This window comes from Miscanthus floridulus, chromosome 5, assembly GCF_019320115.1.
Source record: "Miscanthus floridulus cultivar M001 chromosome 5, ASM1932011v1, whole genome shotgun sequence".
NCBI lineage: Eukaryota > Viridiplantae > Streptophyta > Magnoliopsida > Poales > Poaceae > Miscanthus > Miscanthus floridulus.
The window spans coordinates 16,575,851-16,595,041 of record NC_089584.1 but is presented as its reverse complement, the minus strand read 5'-3'; the positions used below and the strand labels follow the sequence as shown (position 1 = coordinate 16,595,041).

Here is a 19,191-nt window from a genome sequence, read left to right as displayed (position 1 = left end):
CCTCGCCGGAATTTTCGCTGCCGGGCTTGGCGAAGTCTGTACGGCCTGCTGGCTGGCCAGCTCCGGCCAGCAAGGCCGAGGCCGCAGTCGGGCGTTCAGAGCGGGCGTCGTCTGCGCCTCCGTCGTGCCTCTCGTTGCCACCATCGCACTCGGTGGATTCTCCGTCGTCATGAAGGGCTAAGCCGGGAGGGAAGCGTCGGTGAGTTGGCCAGGTGTGGTTTGGCGGTGACCAGCTGATTATTTGTTACTGCTCTGCATGCATGGTTGCCCGTTCGATCCGGCGTTGCGTCTTCTTTCCATATATAAAGATGAAAAAGGTATTGATTTGGTATATATACAAGTACTCCTATATTGTAACAGGAGTCAGCAAGGGGTTGTAGCCAGTGGCGGAGGCACAGGTGTATGCACTGACATACCATGCGGCACCGGTGAATATACTATTATTATATACGTATAAGCATTTGTATTTGTAAAAAAAAGGAAAAAACTTACCTGGAATGGATCACGCCACCACGAACGTCCCACTCGAGGCGGCCCACGCAGCAAAGAAGGCGCTGGTCACCCACGAATGGATCACGCCATGAAACGCAACACAGGCACACGCAGGCCCACACGGCCACACTGACCACACAACGGACGGAGCGAGTGGGCCTAAACTGCTTTTCCCTAATCTAATCTCAATCGGAGGCGACGGATGGCCGGAGCGAGGGGACGGTCACAGCGTCGCCGGACAACCTGACAGCCTGACGCCTGAGACGCGATGAGTACACCACACTTTTCTAGTTCCCTTGTTCTAATCTCTTGTGCTATTTGATAACATCACAATTAATAAATTATTTAATTATTTAGCATCGTGATTTTTAATATTTGTGCGGTAATGAAAAGAAACACAGATATTGCATCTTTTTTTCAAAAGCATGCAGCGAAGAAGGCGGCAGTTGCTACATCTAATCGTTCCCCAGATCCCTGATCCAGTTGAACCTGTAGTCGAAGAGCAGACTCATATAACGCCCCGACCCGGGAAGACGGCTAAGGCTCACTCTACACGTTAAATGAACCACATCTGCTAATTAACTCTCTTGCGTTTTCGTCATCACTTCGCGCAAAAGGATCAATCCGAAGTTAACAGCCTCTCAGGTCCAGGCTTTTAAGATGGTCTAGCGTTGGTTCATTTCCGTGATGGGACTAAACTAGGAATACTGCACAGTACCCCCAAAGCTACGACACCTCATCGCTACAGTGTCATGAATTCGGTCCGGTCCAACTGGCCCAATGGGCTGGGTCTCACAACTCATGAGAGAGTAATTGAGGAAATTGCTTCTAGCCGTGGCAACGACAAGTGTTGAAAGGGTATTTTCTCCAATGGTTTTAGTGAAAACAAAGTCACGAAATAAGATGGGAGATAGCGTTTTGGATGATTGTCTAGTCACTTTTGTTGAGCAGGATATTTTCTTTGAAGTTAATGAAGATGATATAATCAAGATATTTATGTCCCTTTGAAAACATCGAATAAAACCCTCAGAAAAATAGCATCGTAAGTCTCTAATACTTATTATGCCTATATTTTAATTATCGATATGGTTTTTGAACTATTTTATATTGTATTTAGTGGACGGTTTCAACTTAATACATGAATTTAAGCCTTATTGTATTACTTAGTGCATATATACCGAATTACGTTGTCAATTTTTAAATTACTACTGAATTGGTAAAATAGATTTACCGAATTATATATAAAATTTTTTGGGTGGCATACCTTAAGCTAAAATCCTAGATTCGCCACTGGTTGCAGCAGAATAATTTTACCACGGTGTTGTAGTATTTAGTGTTGAAGTCAGTAATCACACGAGCTTGTTTGTGTTTGTGTTTGTGTTTGTGTTGAATCGAGTTGAAATTTTGCTACTGTTTTAACTGAGTTTAATTTGTATCCTCAACTGTCGATACAATTTGTCATTGAGAATGGAGCAGTTGCCTTTTTTTAGCAAAAAATGGAGCAGTTCCTTGGAAGCCAGGCGTGGCTAGATCTATGGACCAAGTCCAAGTACAAATTGAAGCAGTGCGTTCGTAGGAAAAATATCCTCCAACCTAATGCGAAAAGTATACAGTGAAGGAAAAAAAAGTACACATTACCTTTCTCAGCTTTTGCAAAAGTTTGTTTTTCCTCCTCAACTTTAAAACCGGGTAAACCACCCTCCCTGAACTTTTAAAACCGTTAGTTTTACCTAAACGGTTTTCAAAGACAGTTTTGTCTTTTTTTTCTTTTTCTTTATTTGTTTCGGCTGAATCTTTGAAAAATCATTAAAAATCAAAGAAAAATCATAAAATGAAAGATTCAATTTTGTTGGACTTCACATGAGCAGATCTATATAGTAAACATGCAATATGGTATGTTTTAGTACAAATTTTATGCTGTATCTTCATATCTATACATTTATGTAATTAATACATAGCTATAGTTTTTATGGTCTAATTATGGTGAACTTTTTATGATAAGCTAATAATTATTATATGTTTGAACTGTAATATAAATTTCATACTCATTAGATATTAGATGAGTTGTTTTTTATGGTGCCGACTGCAGCGACTCGAAGCAGCTCCAGCGCAGGCTGTGCGCGTCAGGGTTGGCGACGCTGGTCATGGATGCAGCCACCGCGTTCTACAGATCGCCGCATGGAGTGGTCTTCGAGCAGCACAGGTTTGCTTACTACACCATCCTTGCCGGAATTTTCGCTGCCGAGCTGGCCGAGATCGGCACGGCCTGCTGGCTGGCCAGCTCCGGCCAGCAAGGCCGAGGCCGCAGTCGGGCGTTCAGAGCGGGCGTCGTCTGCGCCTCCGTCGTGCCTCTCGTTGCCATCATCGCTCTCGGTGGATTCCCCGGCGTCATGAAGGGCTAGCTAAGCCGGAAAGCGTCGGTGACTTGGCCCTAGGCCCTGGCCAAGTGCCCAGGTACCGTTTGGTGCTGATGTGTGTTTACTGGTTAGCACGTATCCCTGATGTTGAAATTTAGCTTACGCTGATGCTTATGTTGTTGTGAAAGGAAAATACTATTTCATAGCTGAAAAATAATTCAGAATAATCTCAAGCGAACATGGCAGTGGTCTCCTGCTGTTGGACTTGGATCATCCGATTGCGTCTTCTTTTTTCTAATATAAAGAGGAAAAAACGTCACTCCTTTTTTTTTCTTGTTTTTGGTACTACTAGTATATTGTGTAACAGCAGTAGTCAGCAGCTGACTATTGTACCAGAATAATTTTATCACGGTGTTGTATTAATTAGTTAGGCCCCGTTCGCCTTACTTTATAATCTGCACTATTCAGCTTGTTTTTTTAGTCGGAACAATATTTTTCTCTCACAATAATTTAGCTAGAACAGTGTTTTCAGCCAATTCAGCCAAGTTTCAGCAAGCCGAACGGGGCCTTAGTGTTGAAGTCAATAATCACGCGAACTAGTGTTTGTTGTGTTGAATCGAGTTGAGATTTTGCAACCATTGTCATGTTCGCTTGGCTGATAAGCCATGACTAAAAGTATTCTTGGCTGATTTGTTATAAGAGAAAAAATACTGTTCGTTGGCTGAAAAAGTACGGCTTATAAGCCAAGCGAACAGGCGCGTATTTCTGACGATAAGGGAAAATCCAATAAGCCTTTGCCATTATGTTTTCCCATGAGACTCAACCAAATTCTAGAATTTTTCGTTGCATTATTTTTCTATGTAAAATATTTGGATAATTTTTATTTTTTTTAATTTTATTTTTTTATAAAAATATATTTTAGTCCAATTTATCTTCTCAAACTTTTAAATTAGTCTGATTTTTACTCGCCTCCTGACGTGACACCACATCAGTAAAACCACGCAAGGTGTAAAAGACAGTTCTAAAAATTTAAGAGAAGGGTAAAAAAAACTGATTTTGTATTAGACGGCCGCAATAGTTAAAGCGGGCCCCAAAAGCCCAAAAGTTACAGCCCACTTCGCGTACCCAATTCTTTTCCTCCCCGTCGCCGAGATGCCGACTCGATCTTTCCTTTCCTCCCACGGTCCACCGACGACAAGACTCTTCTTCCTCACCTCCCTCCAGCTCCAGCTCGCCTCTCTCCTCTCCTCACCTAGGGTTTCGCTTCCCGTCTCGCCGTCGTCGCCATGGGGGATAAGTAAGTAACCCTCCGCTCCGTGCCCCCTTTCCCTCTCTCTGTGTCTCCTAGGGTTTCGACGCCTCACTCTGATTCCCCTCCTCGATCTACAACCCCAGCTACTTGTTGGACGACGAAGGCGAGCCGACCGTGGACCTCGACGAACGGGAGCTCTCCCCTGAGCCGCAGCCCTACGAAGACCTCGATGACGACCTCGGCGACGGCGGCGATTGGACCCGCGGCCGCTCCCCGACCCCCGTCCACGGCGACGACGGCGGGGCGGGGTCCTCCTCCAAGCCCCGGAAGCGCCTCCTCAAGAAGGGCGGCGGTGGCGGCATGCCCGGCGACGACGGGCTGGATGACTTTGGGTTGGAGGACGAGGACGCGGACCCCGCGGCTGAGGCGAGGACGAGGAAGGGCTCGTCGGCGCTGAGGGACCTCGCGAGGGGCGGGGCGGGCAAGGAGAAGAAGGAGAAGAAAAGGCGGAGGGAGGACGACGGCAGGGGGAGGGATAGTGGGAAGGTGAGGGACAGGCGGGGATCAGGAGGGAGGGACTCAGGCGGTAGGGAGGACCAGGATGATGGGGAGAGGGAGATCCAGGAGCTCTGGGATACCATTGCCGGTGGTGACTCAGAGGTAATTATGATTGTGTGCTATATGTTTCGATTTGATTCAGTTCTTTTTCAATTCATTACTGCTTGGATGCCCCTTTACTGTACTAGTATATATGTGCATTAACTTGTTAGAACTACTTTGAGCTTAATATGAAAGGTTTCTGGAAAATTCAACCTCTATCAACTGCCGTAGTGGGACTCGCGAGGTATGTTCCAAAAAAAAAATTAGGCGATAAAAAAGATAGCTAAGTTTATATCAGTATGTTGTGTAAAATGTTGGTGCATATCAAGTCAGGACCATGGTGGGGTACCTTGGTTATCATGCTTTTTTAGAGTCACCACGTAGGCATTCCTTGGCGTCCATTCAAGTTTCCAGGCTGGGCGTCAGCCTTGCCACGACCATCAGGCTATGGCGTACATATTGCACAGAATTCATTACCTAGGTGTGATTGGTGCTGTTTAAGGACAAATCAGGCTGACTTGGTTAAGGCATAAAGGATACTTGAAGGATGGAATATACCCAAATACTTAGCCTTAGATAGTAGTGCTGGAAGACGCCCGAGCAGCCTGAGGCAGACACTGCATGACCACGGGCATGGAAGTGGGAGAGGAGCTGCGCACATGGAAAAAATGGGCACGGGAGCGGGTGCAGGTGTCGCGACTGACAGGAGTCACGCGCCAGTGGAAATTGTGCGCCTACAGGTCCCACGAGGCCATAACCCATCTCTCCCACTCGCCAATTGACATGGAAGGGGAAATGGAAGAAGGCGCACACCTGGTTCTTGGCAGCGCACTGCTAGAATCCTGCTGTTCCACCTCTTCTGCTCCATCGATTAACGCTTCTGTCCGTGGATTTGAGCCTCCCTTCATCTTACTCCACTAATTTGTGCCCCTGATTGGTGCCTCCTCTGGTCCTCCTCCTATGCTGATTGATACACGGTTCCTTTCCCTTCTCTGTTGGTTCCTGTATTCAACCTGGCGTCATAAGGTCACGGGATAGGTACGTAAGCATCTCTTCCTCTCCCTTCGGCTACCCTCCTCTTGGATGTGCACTGCCTCTGCTCTTTACTTGGATATGCTCGGCAGTCTGCGTATCCTCTGCTTTCTTTCTCTTCCTCTGTTTCTTTCCTGCCTCTCCTCTGCACTTATGCTACATATATTTGTTTTGCACTAGCTGCACTACCTCATTAAGTTATATTATGCCATTAGAGACTAATTTGTTGCTATTGAGAGATGAGAGATTTCAGATTTGCTATATTTTGCCACATTATATTGTGCACTAACACTCTGGTAGCACTAATTATGGTATTACATGCTATAAGAACTGGCAATATTAAGGTACGGTTTGCTTCTGAATTTTAGCGCCACTATATATTAAGTTGTTTGTATGGCATCGCCTTACCACACGCCTTAAACGCCTAGTTGACTCAAATGGAAGAGGGGGGGGGGGGGGGGGGGGGGGGGGGGTCTGACGCGGCTTGTCTTGGACAGACTAATGCTCTTCACTGACATGATATTCTAATCTGATGGAACAGGATGACCAAGAAGGTGTTAGAACTGTAGACGATGATAATTTCATTGATGACACTGGGGTTGATCCAGCTGATCGTTATGGCAGCGATAATGAGCGGCATTCACCTGGACGTTATGCACAGGTATTTTTTTCTTAATTGTTCAGGTGCCTTGCAGCATTATCTTTTTGTATTCTTTAAGTTGAATTGTCATACAGGTTAAACAAATGTCTGTTGGTTCATTGTATCTTATGTCTTACTCTTGGTTGTGTTCCATGCCAGTCACTCTAGTGGCAAATTGACAATATTCGTTGACCTGAGAATTGGTTGCTGTTCCCTATTAACTGAAGTATGGTGTTAGACATCCTTTCATAGCAGCTTTGGAGTTTAATCCTCATTGATCTAAAACCATGGTCGCAATAGGCCCTTGTTGGGTCGAATATGTCTATTCATTTCTGGGCCATTGCACCATGCCATATGCTATCTTTTGTTTTGGTTTTTAATCACTGACAATATGGGTTGATGACTATAGGCTGAGGAGGGTGAGGAGGACGATGAAATTGAGCGACTCTTCAAGGGTGGTAAGAAGAAGAAGAAGAATGATCGCCCTCGTGCAGATATTGGTCTTATAGTGGAACAATTCATTGCCGAGTTCGAGGTAGCAGCCGAAGAAGATGCGAACTTGAATAGGCAATCAAAGCCAGCCATTAATAAACTTATGAAGCTTCCTCTGCTCATAGATGTTCTCTCCAAGTAAGATATCTGGAATCTTACCTGTAGTGCCACTGCCAGTGCACATTGTCATTTGTTTATAGCTAACAGTAATATTTTCTTGTTTATCTCTGTTTCACAGGAAGAATCTTCAGCAGGAATTTCTTGACCATGGAGTTCTCACTCTTCTAAAAAATTGGCTTGAACCATTACCTGACGGAAGCATGCCAAACATGAATATTCGATCTGCTGTACTGAAATTATTAACTGATGTAGGCATCTTTATTTCCTTCGGCCTTTTTGCATTGTAGAACTTTGTTTGTTTTGCACAAGAGCGTAGTTTTCCGTGACATTTTTGGATGGCTTGGAATTTGGTTGCTAATGAAAGTTTCATGCCCCTTGCAGTTTCCAATTGACTTGGAACAATATGACCGAAGAGAGCAGCTTAAGAAAAGTGGCCTGGGAAAGGTATTCTTATACCAGTCCTGATGATATATTATTTTACAGAAGATTATTTGCTATGCGCTAAATCTATCCAATGGTGCATATTTAGGTCATTATGTTTTTGTCCAAATCTGACGAGGAGACTACTGCAAATAGGAAATTGGCTAAGGAGCTGGTTGATAAATGGGTAAGTCTGTTTTCAGTATCCACATATGTTTTTGTGTTTGTTGTTGTGAAGGGTTCTTAGTTCATACTTGTAAAAAAATCAGAGTCGACCAATATTCAACAAGAGCACAAGATTTGAGGACATGAGGAGATATGATGAGGATGAAAGAGCACCTTACAGGCGGCCACAAATGAAGAAGTAAGTGTGTGCACTTATGGGCCATTTGAGGACTATATCTTCTTGTCCTGTATATTATGTTGTATTCTTATTGGTTATCCTTTTGTCATGAAGACCTTCGTCGAGTAGCTCTGGAATGGAATCCAGAGATGATGATCTTGATGCTGACTTTTCACAGTAAGTTCAATCATATTTGTTTGGCCTTGGATGCACAGGTGCATGTTTTCACCATTTCCTAATTGTTAGTTTAATCTGTTCTATCTATGCTTTGTATTTAGACGCAAGTCTGGGCAAAGTAGTTCAAGGCAGCATGCTTCTAGGCCAGAAGCCTCGCCTTTGGACTTTGTCATTCGTCCACAGTCCAAAATTGACCCTGAGCAGATACGAGCTCGTGCTAAGCAGGCTGTCCAAGATCAGCGTCGGCTGAAGGTTTTCATTCTTTTAAAACACCTTGGCTTTGTCTCCCTTTATAAGCTAGCTAGGGTTCTTTCTTGCTTGTTAACTGTTGAAGTAGGACCAACTGAGCAATAGCTGATTCTTCTCGTTGGACACGCAGATGAACAAGAAATTGCAGCAGCTGAAAGCTCCCAAGAAGAAAAACCTTCAGGCGTCGAAGCTCAGTGTGGAAGGCCGTGGCATGATCAAGTACCTGTAGATCACCCACTATGGCACCTGCAGTCAGCAGTGCCCTGCACATGATACGGTGCCTGCAGGGATTGCTGAATTAGTATGAAGCATCCTACCACCATCCCATGGCAAACAGCTCGCATCAATAATTGCTTGGATATTTTATCCAAGTATTTTTCTTGCCTGGTAGGGTGCAACATCTGTGCTTCAGAAACCGGATGATCTGGGCACTATCTATTGCAGAGGCTTCTACTATGAGCATGCAATAAATATGGTGGTTTTCAAGCAGAGTGGTGCCTTTATATTGTATAAATATTTCTCACAGCTTATTATGAGTTACAATTAGATCCGATCAGGCTGTATTTTGAGTTGGGTTGAAGTTCGATTGTTTGTACCTGAAGAAAGTTATGTCTTGTGACAAATCAAAACATAGTGCAGAGTGCGACTAAATGATTAATTGTGCTTACCAAACTGTAACTCAATTTTGATAAATGGTAATTCTTCAAGAGTCTTCATCTTGCTGCTTGACTGGAAGGTAGTGTGCTCAGGCTTATCTGGTTGTGCTATTACTGTCATAACAGGTTTCATTATTTGTGGTAATGTGAGTTACTGAACACTTGATCCATTAGTAACTAGATGATGTTAGATAAAATAATGTTGAAGATGTTCCGAAACCAAACCTTAAAGTTGGACCACATGCTGCCAATTGTTGAAAGGAAGATCAGTATGGTGTGTAGTGTCCCTGGATGGACCATGGCTTGCCAGGTCTTTTTCAGACTCTACCAAATGCAGCTTGATGCGGACACGCAAATCTATCTGAACGGGATATTCTGTGTCACGTACGTAAAGGAAAGGCAGTTCACGGACCAAGTCGTTAATTGACAGCGACATGGTGGTTTGCCCATCTTTATTTGTGTTTCGTAGCGGTTAATGGAGTTGATAGTAGGCAGTGGTTTCCTATCAGCGAGTACGCAAAAGAAAGCGATGGCGAATTCTGGCTTGATTCGAATGGACTATGTGTGCATCTTTCAATTGAAAACTTAAATCGCGTCTCTCCCAAATTCTATGCGATACCTTTTTTTCCCCCTAGTTGCTCTACGTGTGCACTCACACAAGTATGAAATAGAACCAGTATAAAATTTGTCTGCGTCAGACACCGGCATCTGGAGTAGAAATTCCATTGAAACATGTGCCTAAAATAACTCAAATTCAAATTAGAAAACTGCTAAGAACATGATTAGTGTTGCCAAGTCCTAGCATTCCCCAGTATATAGGGAAACACTAAAATTAGGGGTCATTCTTCTTCTCCGTCCTTTCCATCCCGGGTCGCCACCGCGCCTCCGGCCTTCCCCCCCTCCCCACCATCTCCACCACGAGGCAGCACGCGCGGACGACCCTCCCGACACGCAGAATCCCGCGCCGCGCGCTCGCATTCGTCGCGCCGCCACCCCCACGTTCCAGCCGGCCACGCGCCCGCGCCCCCCGCCGCCGGCCGTGCCATGGGGCGGCGGGGCGAGACGGCGGTGGTCCCCATTGACGTGGCTTCCGGCGGCGGCGGCGGGCGAGGCGAGGAGCGGCCCAAGAGCGAGCGCCACCGGAGCCACGGCCCCGGCCACCACGGCCGCCTGGCCAGCACCGGAGCCGCCCGCCGCCGCCGCCCCCGCCGGCGTTCCGGCCGTTCCGGCGGTGGTTCCCGTTCCTTGTGCCGCTCTTCATCGTCGCCAACATCGTCCTTCTTCGTGCTCACCATGTACGTCAACGACTGCCCCGCGCACGCGCGGGCCACCGGCGCCGCGATAGGGGGATCAGTCGGCGAGAGCGCCACCGCGCAGGGCTGCTTGCTCGCGCCCGAGCTCGGGAGGTTCGCGTTCCAGTCGTTCAAGGAGAACCCGCTCGTCGGCCCTTCCTCCGCCACGTACGGCAATATTCAAATCTGTCCGAAATTTGGATCTTTCTGCAGTTTGCTCGGTTTACATTATTGCTTTAGATGTATATATGCATTGTGACTTGTGAGTATGTGAGAAACTGTGCAGATTTTGTGAAATGTGCTGTACTTTTAGATCCTCGATTGGTATGACAATGTATAGTATAACCTTGTTAAACCTTATTGTTTGATAATGTATTAAGGATCACTTTTCACCATCGATAATTTTTTATTGCTAACTATGCCCTCGGGAGGCAGTACATCAATTTCGTGCTTATTTTTATAATCTTGGTTGCTTGAAGGTTCATCTAACATGTTTCGTTTCCCAGGCTGTTGGAAATGGGGGCACTGGAAACCAGTAAAGTTACCAAAGATCACGAAGGCTGGCGCCTCATTACATGCATTTGGTTGCATGCTGGAGTCGTCCACATACTCGCTAACATGTTGAGTCTCTTGATGATCGGAATCAGGCTCGAGAAGGAATTTGGTTTCAGTAAGTGTCCCTGTCTGGTTCGATTAAAGAAAGTTTCAGTAATTGTCTTCTTTTTTTTTTAGGAAAACAGATTCTTCATCTTTGTACAATGCATCTTTATTATCTGGAGTCTGACGGTTATTTCAAGGCCTGGTTATCGTATAACTTGACCATTGATTGATGATTGTCTGTTGCAGTAAGGATTGGTACACTGTATGTGATCTCTGGTGTTGGTGGCAGCTTGCTGTCTTCTCTATTTATGGTGTCAAATATATCTGTCGGTGCGTCAGGTGCACTATTTGGACTATTGGGCTCGATGCTGTCAGAGCTCATAACAAATTGGACGATATATGAGAACAAGGTTGATTCTAAAATATACGCAGTATTTTCACAACTCATTCCATATTCCATGTTTCTAATTCTGTTCTTGTTTTGAAAAAAAAATCAGTTTGCAGCACTCTTGACTCTAGTTATGATCATTGTCATCAACTTAGCTGTTGGGATCCTTCCACATGTTGACAACTTCGCTCACCTTGGAGGATTTATGTCAGGGTTCTGTCTTGGTTTTGTGCTGCTAATACGACCACAGTTCGGATATATTAACCAAAAGAACTCTCCTCTTGGATTTCCCACGGGCGTAACTAAACGGAAGTTCAAGACATATCAAATCATACTTTTGGTTATTGCTACAGTGATGCTAGTTTCTGGGTAAATATCTTGACAATGAGATGAATGGTAATGATCTAATCAACCACTACAGTTCAACTCTTTTAGCTAAACTTTGTTGTTGGCAGGTTCACCGTTGGATTGGTGTTGCTATTTCAAGGGTTCAATGCTAGTGAGCACTGTTCTTGGTGCCATTATTTGAGCTGTGTGCCTACTTCAAAGTGGAGTTGCAATGCACCAAATAACTATTGCATGGTAAGTTTCTTTTGTAGTTATGATTCTTACTAAATGTACTAAATGGCTCTGTTGTGGTAATCACCAGTTCGTATATTTTTAACCTGTTAGTCAGGATAAATTGTGTTTGATAGAAAATCATAATGAGTATATTAACACAGGGTTTGGATGAATGCCAAGCCAACTCTTGAGCATTTTTGTACTTTTTAAAAATATGTTAGATAAAATCACGAGCATCATCAGAAATTCAATGGCAATCTTGCCTTGATTGGTTTTCAGCTAATTTGCTGTTAGCAGCAGTTTTGCGCTTGCTTTCCTATAAGCGTAATGAGAACTTTCATATGGAGATTATTTACTTTAAATATGCATGTTATTGTTGCAGCCATTAGTGCTTAAACTCTTGTTTCATTTTTTGTTTGCATCCTTGTTGTAAGTTTACTAATATAAGCTTCTTCTGCAGTCTTCACAGCTCGGAAATCAACTAAATCTGACATGTGAAAGCACTGGAAAGACCGCAACATATGTTCTCAGCAATCCAAACAGCACGGAAGCAATTAAAAATCTTTGTGTCGGCCTTTGCAGTTAATAGTGAATGTCTGTATTTTCTAACAGGGAATTAATGCCAGCATATCTGTGGAATATATAATTAGAAGCCTATATTTTCATTATGATTCTCTGGTAATGCTTTTGCGGCTTCTATGGTATTTTCTTCTTGTGCATGCTGTGTATTATGAATGTCAGTTGATGGTTTAAAAGATGGACAACTTGAGGAGTTTGTGGAAACTGAACACTTGCCTTTTACTGTCAAGAAAGATAAAAAGGTGTCAAGCATAAAATAGAGAGAAGATAGTCATGATGAATCTCTTCATTTGTCAAAAATAAAGAACAAAAATTGGAATTAGGACTGTGTGTACATATCTAGATTGTTGCTCCAGATAGCTAGAGGGAGATGGGGGCAACCATTGCAAGCACATTAGGAATTAGGACTTGTCTTAGTTAAGTAAAATTGTTAAATCAAATATACTGAAGATGGCTGGTTATACAAGACCCAAGCTAAGCATTAAGCCATGTATGCTAACTCCTGTGATTCTATTTTTTCTAGGTTAGCATTCCTCTTCATTCTTTCCTAACACTTTGGCCTTGTTAACAGAATGTCTATGTTTTTTTCTGCAACTTTGGATAGTCAAAGGATGTAAATGTTACAGAAGTTGATGATGGAATGATACAAGTAAATCAAAAACAAAGAAATACAGAAGTAATTTTGATTTTTTAATGCTAACTCTGAATCCATTTTATATCCCTGGTTCCACTGCTATTGCCAATGGCTGATCCATGATGTCAGGGATGTAATTCTGCATTTGGATTTTATTCTCCTGATCATTGCATGATATTGTCAGCTACCATCACTTGATATCGACTGCTAAATTGTATCCATTTGTGTCTATGGTTTTGTTTCCTTCATATTTATATAGCTGATGCTTAAGGAATCACTGTATATGACTCTTGTCACTGTATGTTTAAGGAGTCAAGGGATTAACTGCTAAGCACGACATAATAACTGTAGCACATATAAAGGGGAGAGTCAATTGTTCTAAAGACCCACAATGTTGCCACTTATTAGGTCCGTAGTGAATCAAGTTATGGCATGGGTCTATCTCTTGGAATGTTTGTTTCGTGCAGAAATCTCTTTTATAAGAAAACTACTAAGGTGGTGTTTAAATTCCATGGGCTAGAGGGGTGTCATATCGGAAGTGTTCGGATAGTAATAATAAAACAAATTATACAAGTCCTCAGTAATCTGCGAGACGAATTTATTAAGTCTAATTGATCTGTCATTAGCACATATTTACTGTAGCACCACATTGTCAAATCATGGACTAATTAAGCTTAAAAAATTCGTCTCGCAAAGTAGTCGTAATCTGTGTAATTAGTTATTTTTTTAGTTTATATTTAATACTCCTATGCATGTTATCCAACCATACGATGTGATAGGGACTCAACTTTAGAGGGATGAACTAAACGAGGCTTAACGCTGGACTAGAAAAGTTAGCTAGTGTAAACTACTCAAACTGCACATGGTTAGGGTACGGCTATACAGATTTGTCTGAATGTTCCACTTCAGGACGGAAGTAGCATAATGTTGTTGCCTACAATGTTATGACGTGTGTATGTCCATGAGACTAATTCCTCATCTCCTCATCTTCAGCTGCTCAAAAATATACTTCAACACCTCTGCCACTGTAGCCTTGCGCCCTTCCCTAAAGTTCCAGAGTTCACTCACGGCTTGCCGTCCTTTAGGATTGTACTCATGGAGCTCTCTCAGGGCGTTCTTCACTGCGTTGCAGGTATGGTCACCGTACTCAGTCCACAGCTGCCTCAGTTTTGGATCATCTTCATCAACAACGTCCTGAAATCATCAGAAGGCAAACCTTTAACCGCTCTCTTACAACAACATTGAGACAATGCAAACTTCGACAAATACCTTCTCTTCTCCATCGACCAAAATAGCTGTAAACGGATTCCAGAATGCGTTCTTCAGCTCCTCCTGCCAAATGGAGACCAACCTTGCAGCTTTGCCCTCTGGGTCGTCATCCCTGTACTTGCTCTTGCATGCATGGTAGAATGGTTCTTCATCAAGCTGTCCCATCCTTTTGATCCCTATGGCCGTGCAACCGCCGATCATCAGGCTCTCCAAACACTGAGCATAGTGATCATCCGGCAGAGGAAACTTTTCATGAATAATAGCAGGACTAAATGACTAATACAAATGGAACTGAGAATTTGTCAAAGAAAGGCAGTTTACCTTAATCAGTTCTTGGCGGGTCTCTTGAAGCTCATCTCTGTTCAGCCTATCTCGCTTTGTTAGGTCAACATGTGCATTTTGATACCTTTGACGTTCTTGCTCTTGACACTCTTTCCAAATCGTCATTAATTTATAAAGATGTTGGCATTCTTCCTTCCTGAGATTTTCCCCCGTCTTTAGTTTCATGTCCAACAGAGACATTGCAGACACTTGCAGTCCACTGGACACTTGTGCTTCCTTCTGCTCCAGCTGCTTCTCAAGTTGATCTACTTTTGCGTTTATTGCTTCCATCTCTTCCTAAACAGCATGTGTGCAAGTGCATTTGTATGAATTGATTGGTCACATGTGAAACAGATGATGCAAATGATCTTGCTAACTGTTATGTCCAAATAGGTAGGTAGGAACCTTATGTTTTTCATGAAGCATTTGAACATGGTCCCTTGCCTTGGCCTCTCTATCTTCCATTTCCAATGAATTGATCTCGATGACAAGCTGATTGAATCATCATATCAGAAAACAACATAAGCTAAAATGTTGTCCAAGAAGATGGATAAAGAACAGAAAAAAGGAACCAACTACGAGACTGATTTGTGATGTGATGAGGGTACTAATACAAATGCTATGTGGCTTGACAGAAAATCTGAACAACACTTGACAGCATTCATCGTTACAAGCACGGAGTCGGTCAGAGTGCAGACAGCATCCATTCAGAACTTTGAAATCTAGATAGAACCACGAGTAGCCGAGTATACCTTCTCCACTTTGCTGCAATGCAGTTCGGTTCTGCATTCCTTCAACTCCTGGATCCTGTCCACTCTCAACTGGATCTCTCCCTTGATTGCATCCAGCTCTGCCCTGAGCATCTCGTTCTCCTCATCATCGACGCCACGGCTCAGCTCTGGCAGTTTATTGTCAGCTACGTCTTGTACCTCTGTTGATTGACAAACACAGGAGCATTGCGTCATCGGATTCTGATGAAAGAAAAACCTATCATAATTCCATGCAGTTAGCCTAAACGAGTCGGTGGATTAACCTTTGAGCTCGCCAAGGAGCCAGCTGTTCTCCTGCTCCATCGTTCGGAGCAACCTGGCCATCTCCTCGCTCTGGGCTTTCAAGAACTTCTCCCTCCTCTCGTACTCGTCATGCACGGCGCCCAGCGCGTCGGCGTGCCTCGCCTTGTCCTTCTGCACGTCCTCCACGCTCCTTGCCTTGGCGCCGGACTCCCTCAGGAACCTCCCGACCGCGCCGCTGCCAAGCAGGTCCTCCTCCCCGGCCACCCAGCCGAACACACGATCGCCGTCGTCGTCAACGCGTTGCCGCTGCCACTCGCTCCTCCCGGCGCGGGCGAAGTGGAAGGTGAGCGACATGGCGTCCCTGAGGCCGGACCAGCTCTTGCCAAAGTGGAGCAGCAAGAAGTGGCAGCGGTGGTTGGCCCTGACCGCCGCCTCCTCTTGGAGCATGGTGGTTGGGACGCCAGCGAAGTGCTGTTGCGCGTGTGAGGCCAGGGTGCTCGTGGCGTTGCCGTCGGCGGTGATGGTAGCGATGATGCCAGTCCACGGCCACACGAGGAGCTCGCTCGGGTTGCCTGCATCGGCATCAGCCATTGGTATGTCGTTACTTGACATGGGAGTTTCAATGGTGTAGTGTGGATCCTAGATTCTGAATGCTTTTTGGTTGCTGAAGTTCCAGGTGTAGCGTACTGTGGTTGGGTGGGGGTGTGCCTTTGCTCCCAAATTCTTAATCACGTAGCCATATATAGCGTGTATGTTACCGTGTCATTCACACATTCTGCATGATGTGTGATGGTGACATTTCTTTGTTTAAATGATTTTTTTTTTACATCAGTGATCCATGCCTTAAGGGCAATTTAATTAATTATTTCAGGTTCTGAAATTTGTTGGAAAAATACGTGGGTGCAAGCAATTTCACCCGACCACAGGTCTTTCTGCATGAAAGCACAACTTGCTAGCCAATTAGACAACTGCAATTGCAATCAGATGATTCACATGCAAGTATTTCTGACACATCATGCAGAAGAATATTACTTTCTGTTAACTAAACCTCAGTTCACTGACGACTGAACGTGTAAACCAGAAGTTCAGGGAGTAACAGTTGCAGGAAACTCCTCATCCAGATAACCATAAACATCACATAAGCTAACACCTAACATAAACATCACATAAGCTAACCATAAACATCCAGATAACTATAAACATCACATAAGTTAAAGGGAGACCGATTAGACGCACACATCTATGTGTTCTGCACTAAATCCAGTAGACCACTAGTTATACTGCTACCTGACACTAGAGTGACAACCTTAAAAAGATGGAACAGAACTTTGCGAACTCCTAGGTGTCAACAGATCCATGCATCGATGCAATCGCGCAAAAGGGATGTGACAAACAGGACGCAGCCTTGCAGTGTTAGTAAGAGTCCTCTCCATCCTCTTCCTCAGGGGAAGAGTCCTCTCCATCTGATTCTTCAGGGGAAGAAGCAGCCCGTCGCCTCTTAGGACAGTTGCGGTAGTCATGCATGACATATGCATTACAGGATCGGCATTTCCTTTCGACTTTTGGTGGCTTTGCCTGCAGTGTACACGCACAAAAAATAAAAGGTCCAATAAGCACATAGATGTAACTGACTTTGAGCTGAAAGACAACACAAAGGAGGTTCAATGCAGAAGAAAATATAGCGAAAATGTATAGCCTGTGTTTCTTCTGTTACAAGTAGGAGCTAATCAGCTAATGACATCCAAATTTTGGGATAGGACAATCAGAAATTCAGACTGATGACTGATGACAGAAACAATCTTCATCCTCTGCAACGTTTTTGTGCTCTCAATCCATAGCTCATTTGTTATGAGTTATTCAGTTGAGATAAATACTACAAGAATAAATTGATTAATGGGTCATCATTGGCTTGACCAGGAGAACAAAAGGAGTCTTTTCCTACTAACACTGGCAGAGCTTAGTCATCCTGGGCCATAGCGCACCCCCCCCCCCCCCCCCCCTAATATTGTTAACTTATAGATGAAAGATGAGATCTTAGGCTAAACTACACCAAAGACTTGCCATTTTTTCTTATGTAATTATTGCACGATTAAAGGTGGGCCCCTGCTGCAAATTTAGTGCACTTCCTACTAATAGTAAATAGTGCTAGCTAGCAGTGAGTTGGTTACAAGAATAGAAAACTGTGAGCTGCTAGTCAACACTAGAAAAGAATAAAACAATAGCATTAAGTGATTAGATTTTCAAGCATGCATGGCTAGTTTTCCAGTGATGCTAATAACCAAGACAGAGTGATTAAACAGAATCACGTAGGAAGCTTACATTCTTTCTGAGCTGCTCATTCTCAGCTTTCAGATCTTCAATCTGCTTCTGCAGGGACTCAGTCTCCTTAGACTTTATAATCAACTCTAACTGGAGCCTACGGATCTCTTCCTGTTTGAGCTCTGTTGTCTTCAAAGTGAGCTGCAACTTCAGATTCTCATTCTCCTGATAGACCCGTTCAGGGCCCTTAACCACCGGAGGGGGACTCTGAGCTGAGCATAGACAAATCTCACAAACTGCATTTCAGAAGGTTCACCCTCCTTGCTATTTGAGAAACAGGTGATGTGATTTCTTCATACCTTGGCTCATGTTGTTCTGGACCTCAGTTCCATCAACATTCAGTCTGGTGCGCTTGGCGACTGCCTTCCTCCTCCTCCGTGGTAGCTCCGCAGGCTGGAGGGAGTTGCCTCCTGAAATCTCCTCTGCATTTGAACATAATCAATCAAAATGCAAGGGAAGAAAACAAAGTGGAAAATTTCTCCCCTGCTCTACTGTACAAAACATAACAGTGGATGTCACATTCATCCATTATCCATGTCTCGCAAACCAACACGAAAGCAAAAATGGCAGTGCACGATAACTTATCGCAGTTGAAGGATGCAGTCCTTCATGAAAATGCGCCTTTGCAGAATATTTTCCGTAAGTTAATAGCCGTGGGCCGCGAAAGTTCAGCAGTTCCTTTTTTTTTCACCAACATGCTTGGAAAGTTCAGCAGTTCCCTTGCCGAGAAAACCCTACACAAGTTTTACTGTCGGGATTGCTCATCGCTCTGCTACCAAAAATCCCCTTTCGTTGGGCACATTTCGTTTTCGGCCAATCGATGACGCACCTACGAACTTGCGATGAAAATACATTTGCGCCGATCTCAACTTTTTGGATGAAAAGTGAAATTATGAGACGACAGAAATAGCAAACCCTTGTTAAAAAAAAAAAATCAAACCCCAAGCTCGACGACAAGTAGCAAGTAAATTACTGGGATGTGAATTAATTCCGCGAAGTAGGTCTCGCGATTACCATCGAGGGCGGCAGGATCAGCGAAACGCGAGCTACTCCGCCTCTTGCCGCCGACGCCCGCGGCTTCCGTCTCCGCCTTCCCGCCGCCGCGCGCGACCATCTCCGCCTTCACGCCCCTCGCCATGGTCTCCGCCCTCCCGTCGCCTGGCCCCATCTGCATTTCCGCCTCCTCGCACCCGGCCACAGCGTACGTCGCCCTCCGCTCCGCACCCACTCTCTATGCTGCTTTCTTTCCCCCACGTTAGGAAATCAGTTTTTCCTTTTCCTCGACGCGGAAAAAATGGTTTTGATTTCCCGGTTAGTCAGTTTTGATTAGCCTTCGCCTAATCGCCTTCCCGCCCATATTTTCAGCACCAAAAGTGTAAAATGGA

General features: G+C 44.4%; 3 protein-coding genes and 1 pseudogene across 3 annotated transcripts; 2 read left to right on the top strand and 2 right to left on the bottom strand.

The window, feature by feature from the left end:
• Positions 1-4,002: 4,002 nt before the first annotated feature.
• Positions 4,003-8,894, top strand: LOC136449592 (protein IWS1 homolog 1-like). The gene is made up of 11 exons (XM_066449649.1): positions 4,003-4,146; positions 4,245-4,761; positions 6,275-6,394; positions 6,783-7,003; positions 7,104-7,233; positions 7,367-7,429; positions 7,515-7,592; positions 7,675-7,769; positions 7,863-7,925; positions 8,027-8,177; positions 8,305-8,894. Exons 1-11 carry the CDS (start codon positions 4,136-4,138, stop codon positions 8,401-8,403), a joined length of 1,548 nt encoding a protein of 515 aa, XP_066305746.1. The 5' UTR covers positions 4,003-4,135; the 3' UTR covers positions 8,404-8,894.
• Positions 8,895-8,995: 101 nt separating this feature from the next.
• LOC136449593 (RHOMBOID-like protein 2) lies at positions 8,996-12,880 on the top strand (annotated as a pseudogene).
• A 1,027-nt stretch (positions 12,881-13,907) lies between these two features.
• Positions 13,908-16,239, bottom strand: LOC136451636 (factor of DNA methylation 5-like). The gene is made up of 4 exons (XM_066452326.1): positions 15,508-16,239; positions 15,227-15,405; positions 14,880-14,966; positions 13,908-14,771 (listed from the first exon to the last, which is right to left on the bottom strand). The coding sequence occupies exons 1-4, from the start codon at positions 16,097-16,099 to the stop codon at positions 14,430-14,432; spliced, it is 1,200 nt and encodes a 399-aa protein (XP_066308423.1). The 5' UTR covers positions 16,100-16,239; the 3' UTR covers positions 13,908-14,429.
• A 328-nt stretch (positions 16,240-16,567) lies between these two features.
• On the bottom strand, positions 16,568-19,016 carry LOC136451635 (uncharacterized). Its single transcript, XM_066452325.1, has 4 exons — positions 18,821-19,016; positions 18,106-18,228; positions 17,807-18,018; positions 16,568-17,062 (listed from the first exon to the last, which is right to left on the bottom strand). Exons 1-4 carry the CDS (start codon positions 18,978-18,980, stop codon positions 16,901-16,903), a joined length of 657 nt encoding a protein of 218 aa, XP_066308422.1. The 5' UTR covers positions 18,981-19,016; the 3' UTR covers positions 16,568-16,900.
• Between the last annotated feature and the right edge of the window lie 175 nt (positions 19,017-19,191).

What these genes read in the sequence shown, in the direction of transcription:
- LOC136449592 (XM_066449649.1), top strand. An exon ending in TTGCCGGTGGTGACTCAGAG is followed by an intron (nt 4,762 to 6,274) that starts GTAATTATGATT and finishes CTGATGGAACAG; the next exon opens with GATGACCAAGAAGGTGTTAG. An exon ending in AAGATCAGCGTCGGCTGAAG is followed by an intron (nt 8,178 to 8,304) that starts GTTTTCATTCTT and finishes TTGGACACGCAG; the next exon opens with ATGAACAAGAAATTGCAGCA.
- LOC136451635 (XM_066452325.1), bottom strand. Translation starts at nt 18,980, where the DNA reads ATGCAGATGGGGCCAGGCGACGGGAGGGCGGAGACCATGGCGAGGGGC. An exon ending in TGATCCTGCCGCCCTCGATG is followed by an intron (nt 18,229 to 18,820) that starts GTAATCGCGAGA and finishes GTTCAAATGCAG; the next exon opens with AGGAGATTTCAGGAGGCAAC. An exon ending in CCAGAACAACATGAGCCAAG is followed by an intron (nt 18,019 to 18,105) that starts GTATGAAGAAAT and finishes GTCTATGCTCAG; the next exon opens with CTCAGAGTCCCCCTCCGGTG.
- LOC136451636 (XM_066452326.1), bottom strand. Translation starts at nt 16,099, where the DNA reads ATGTCAAGTAACGACATACCAATGGCTGATGCCGATGCAGGCAACCCG. An exon ending in ATTGCAGCAAAGTGGAGAAG is followed by an intron (nt 14,967 to 15,226) that starts GTATACTCGGCT and finishes TGATTCAATCAG; the next exon opens with CTTGTCATCGAGATCAATTC. An exon ending in TGCTTCATGAAAAACATAAG is followed by an intron (nt 14,772 to 14,879) that starts GTTCCTACCTAC and finishes CATGCTGTTTAG; the next exon opens with GAAGAGATGGAAGCAATAAA.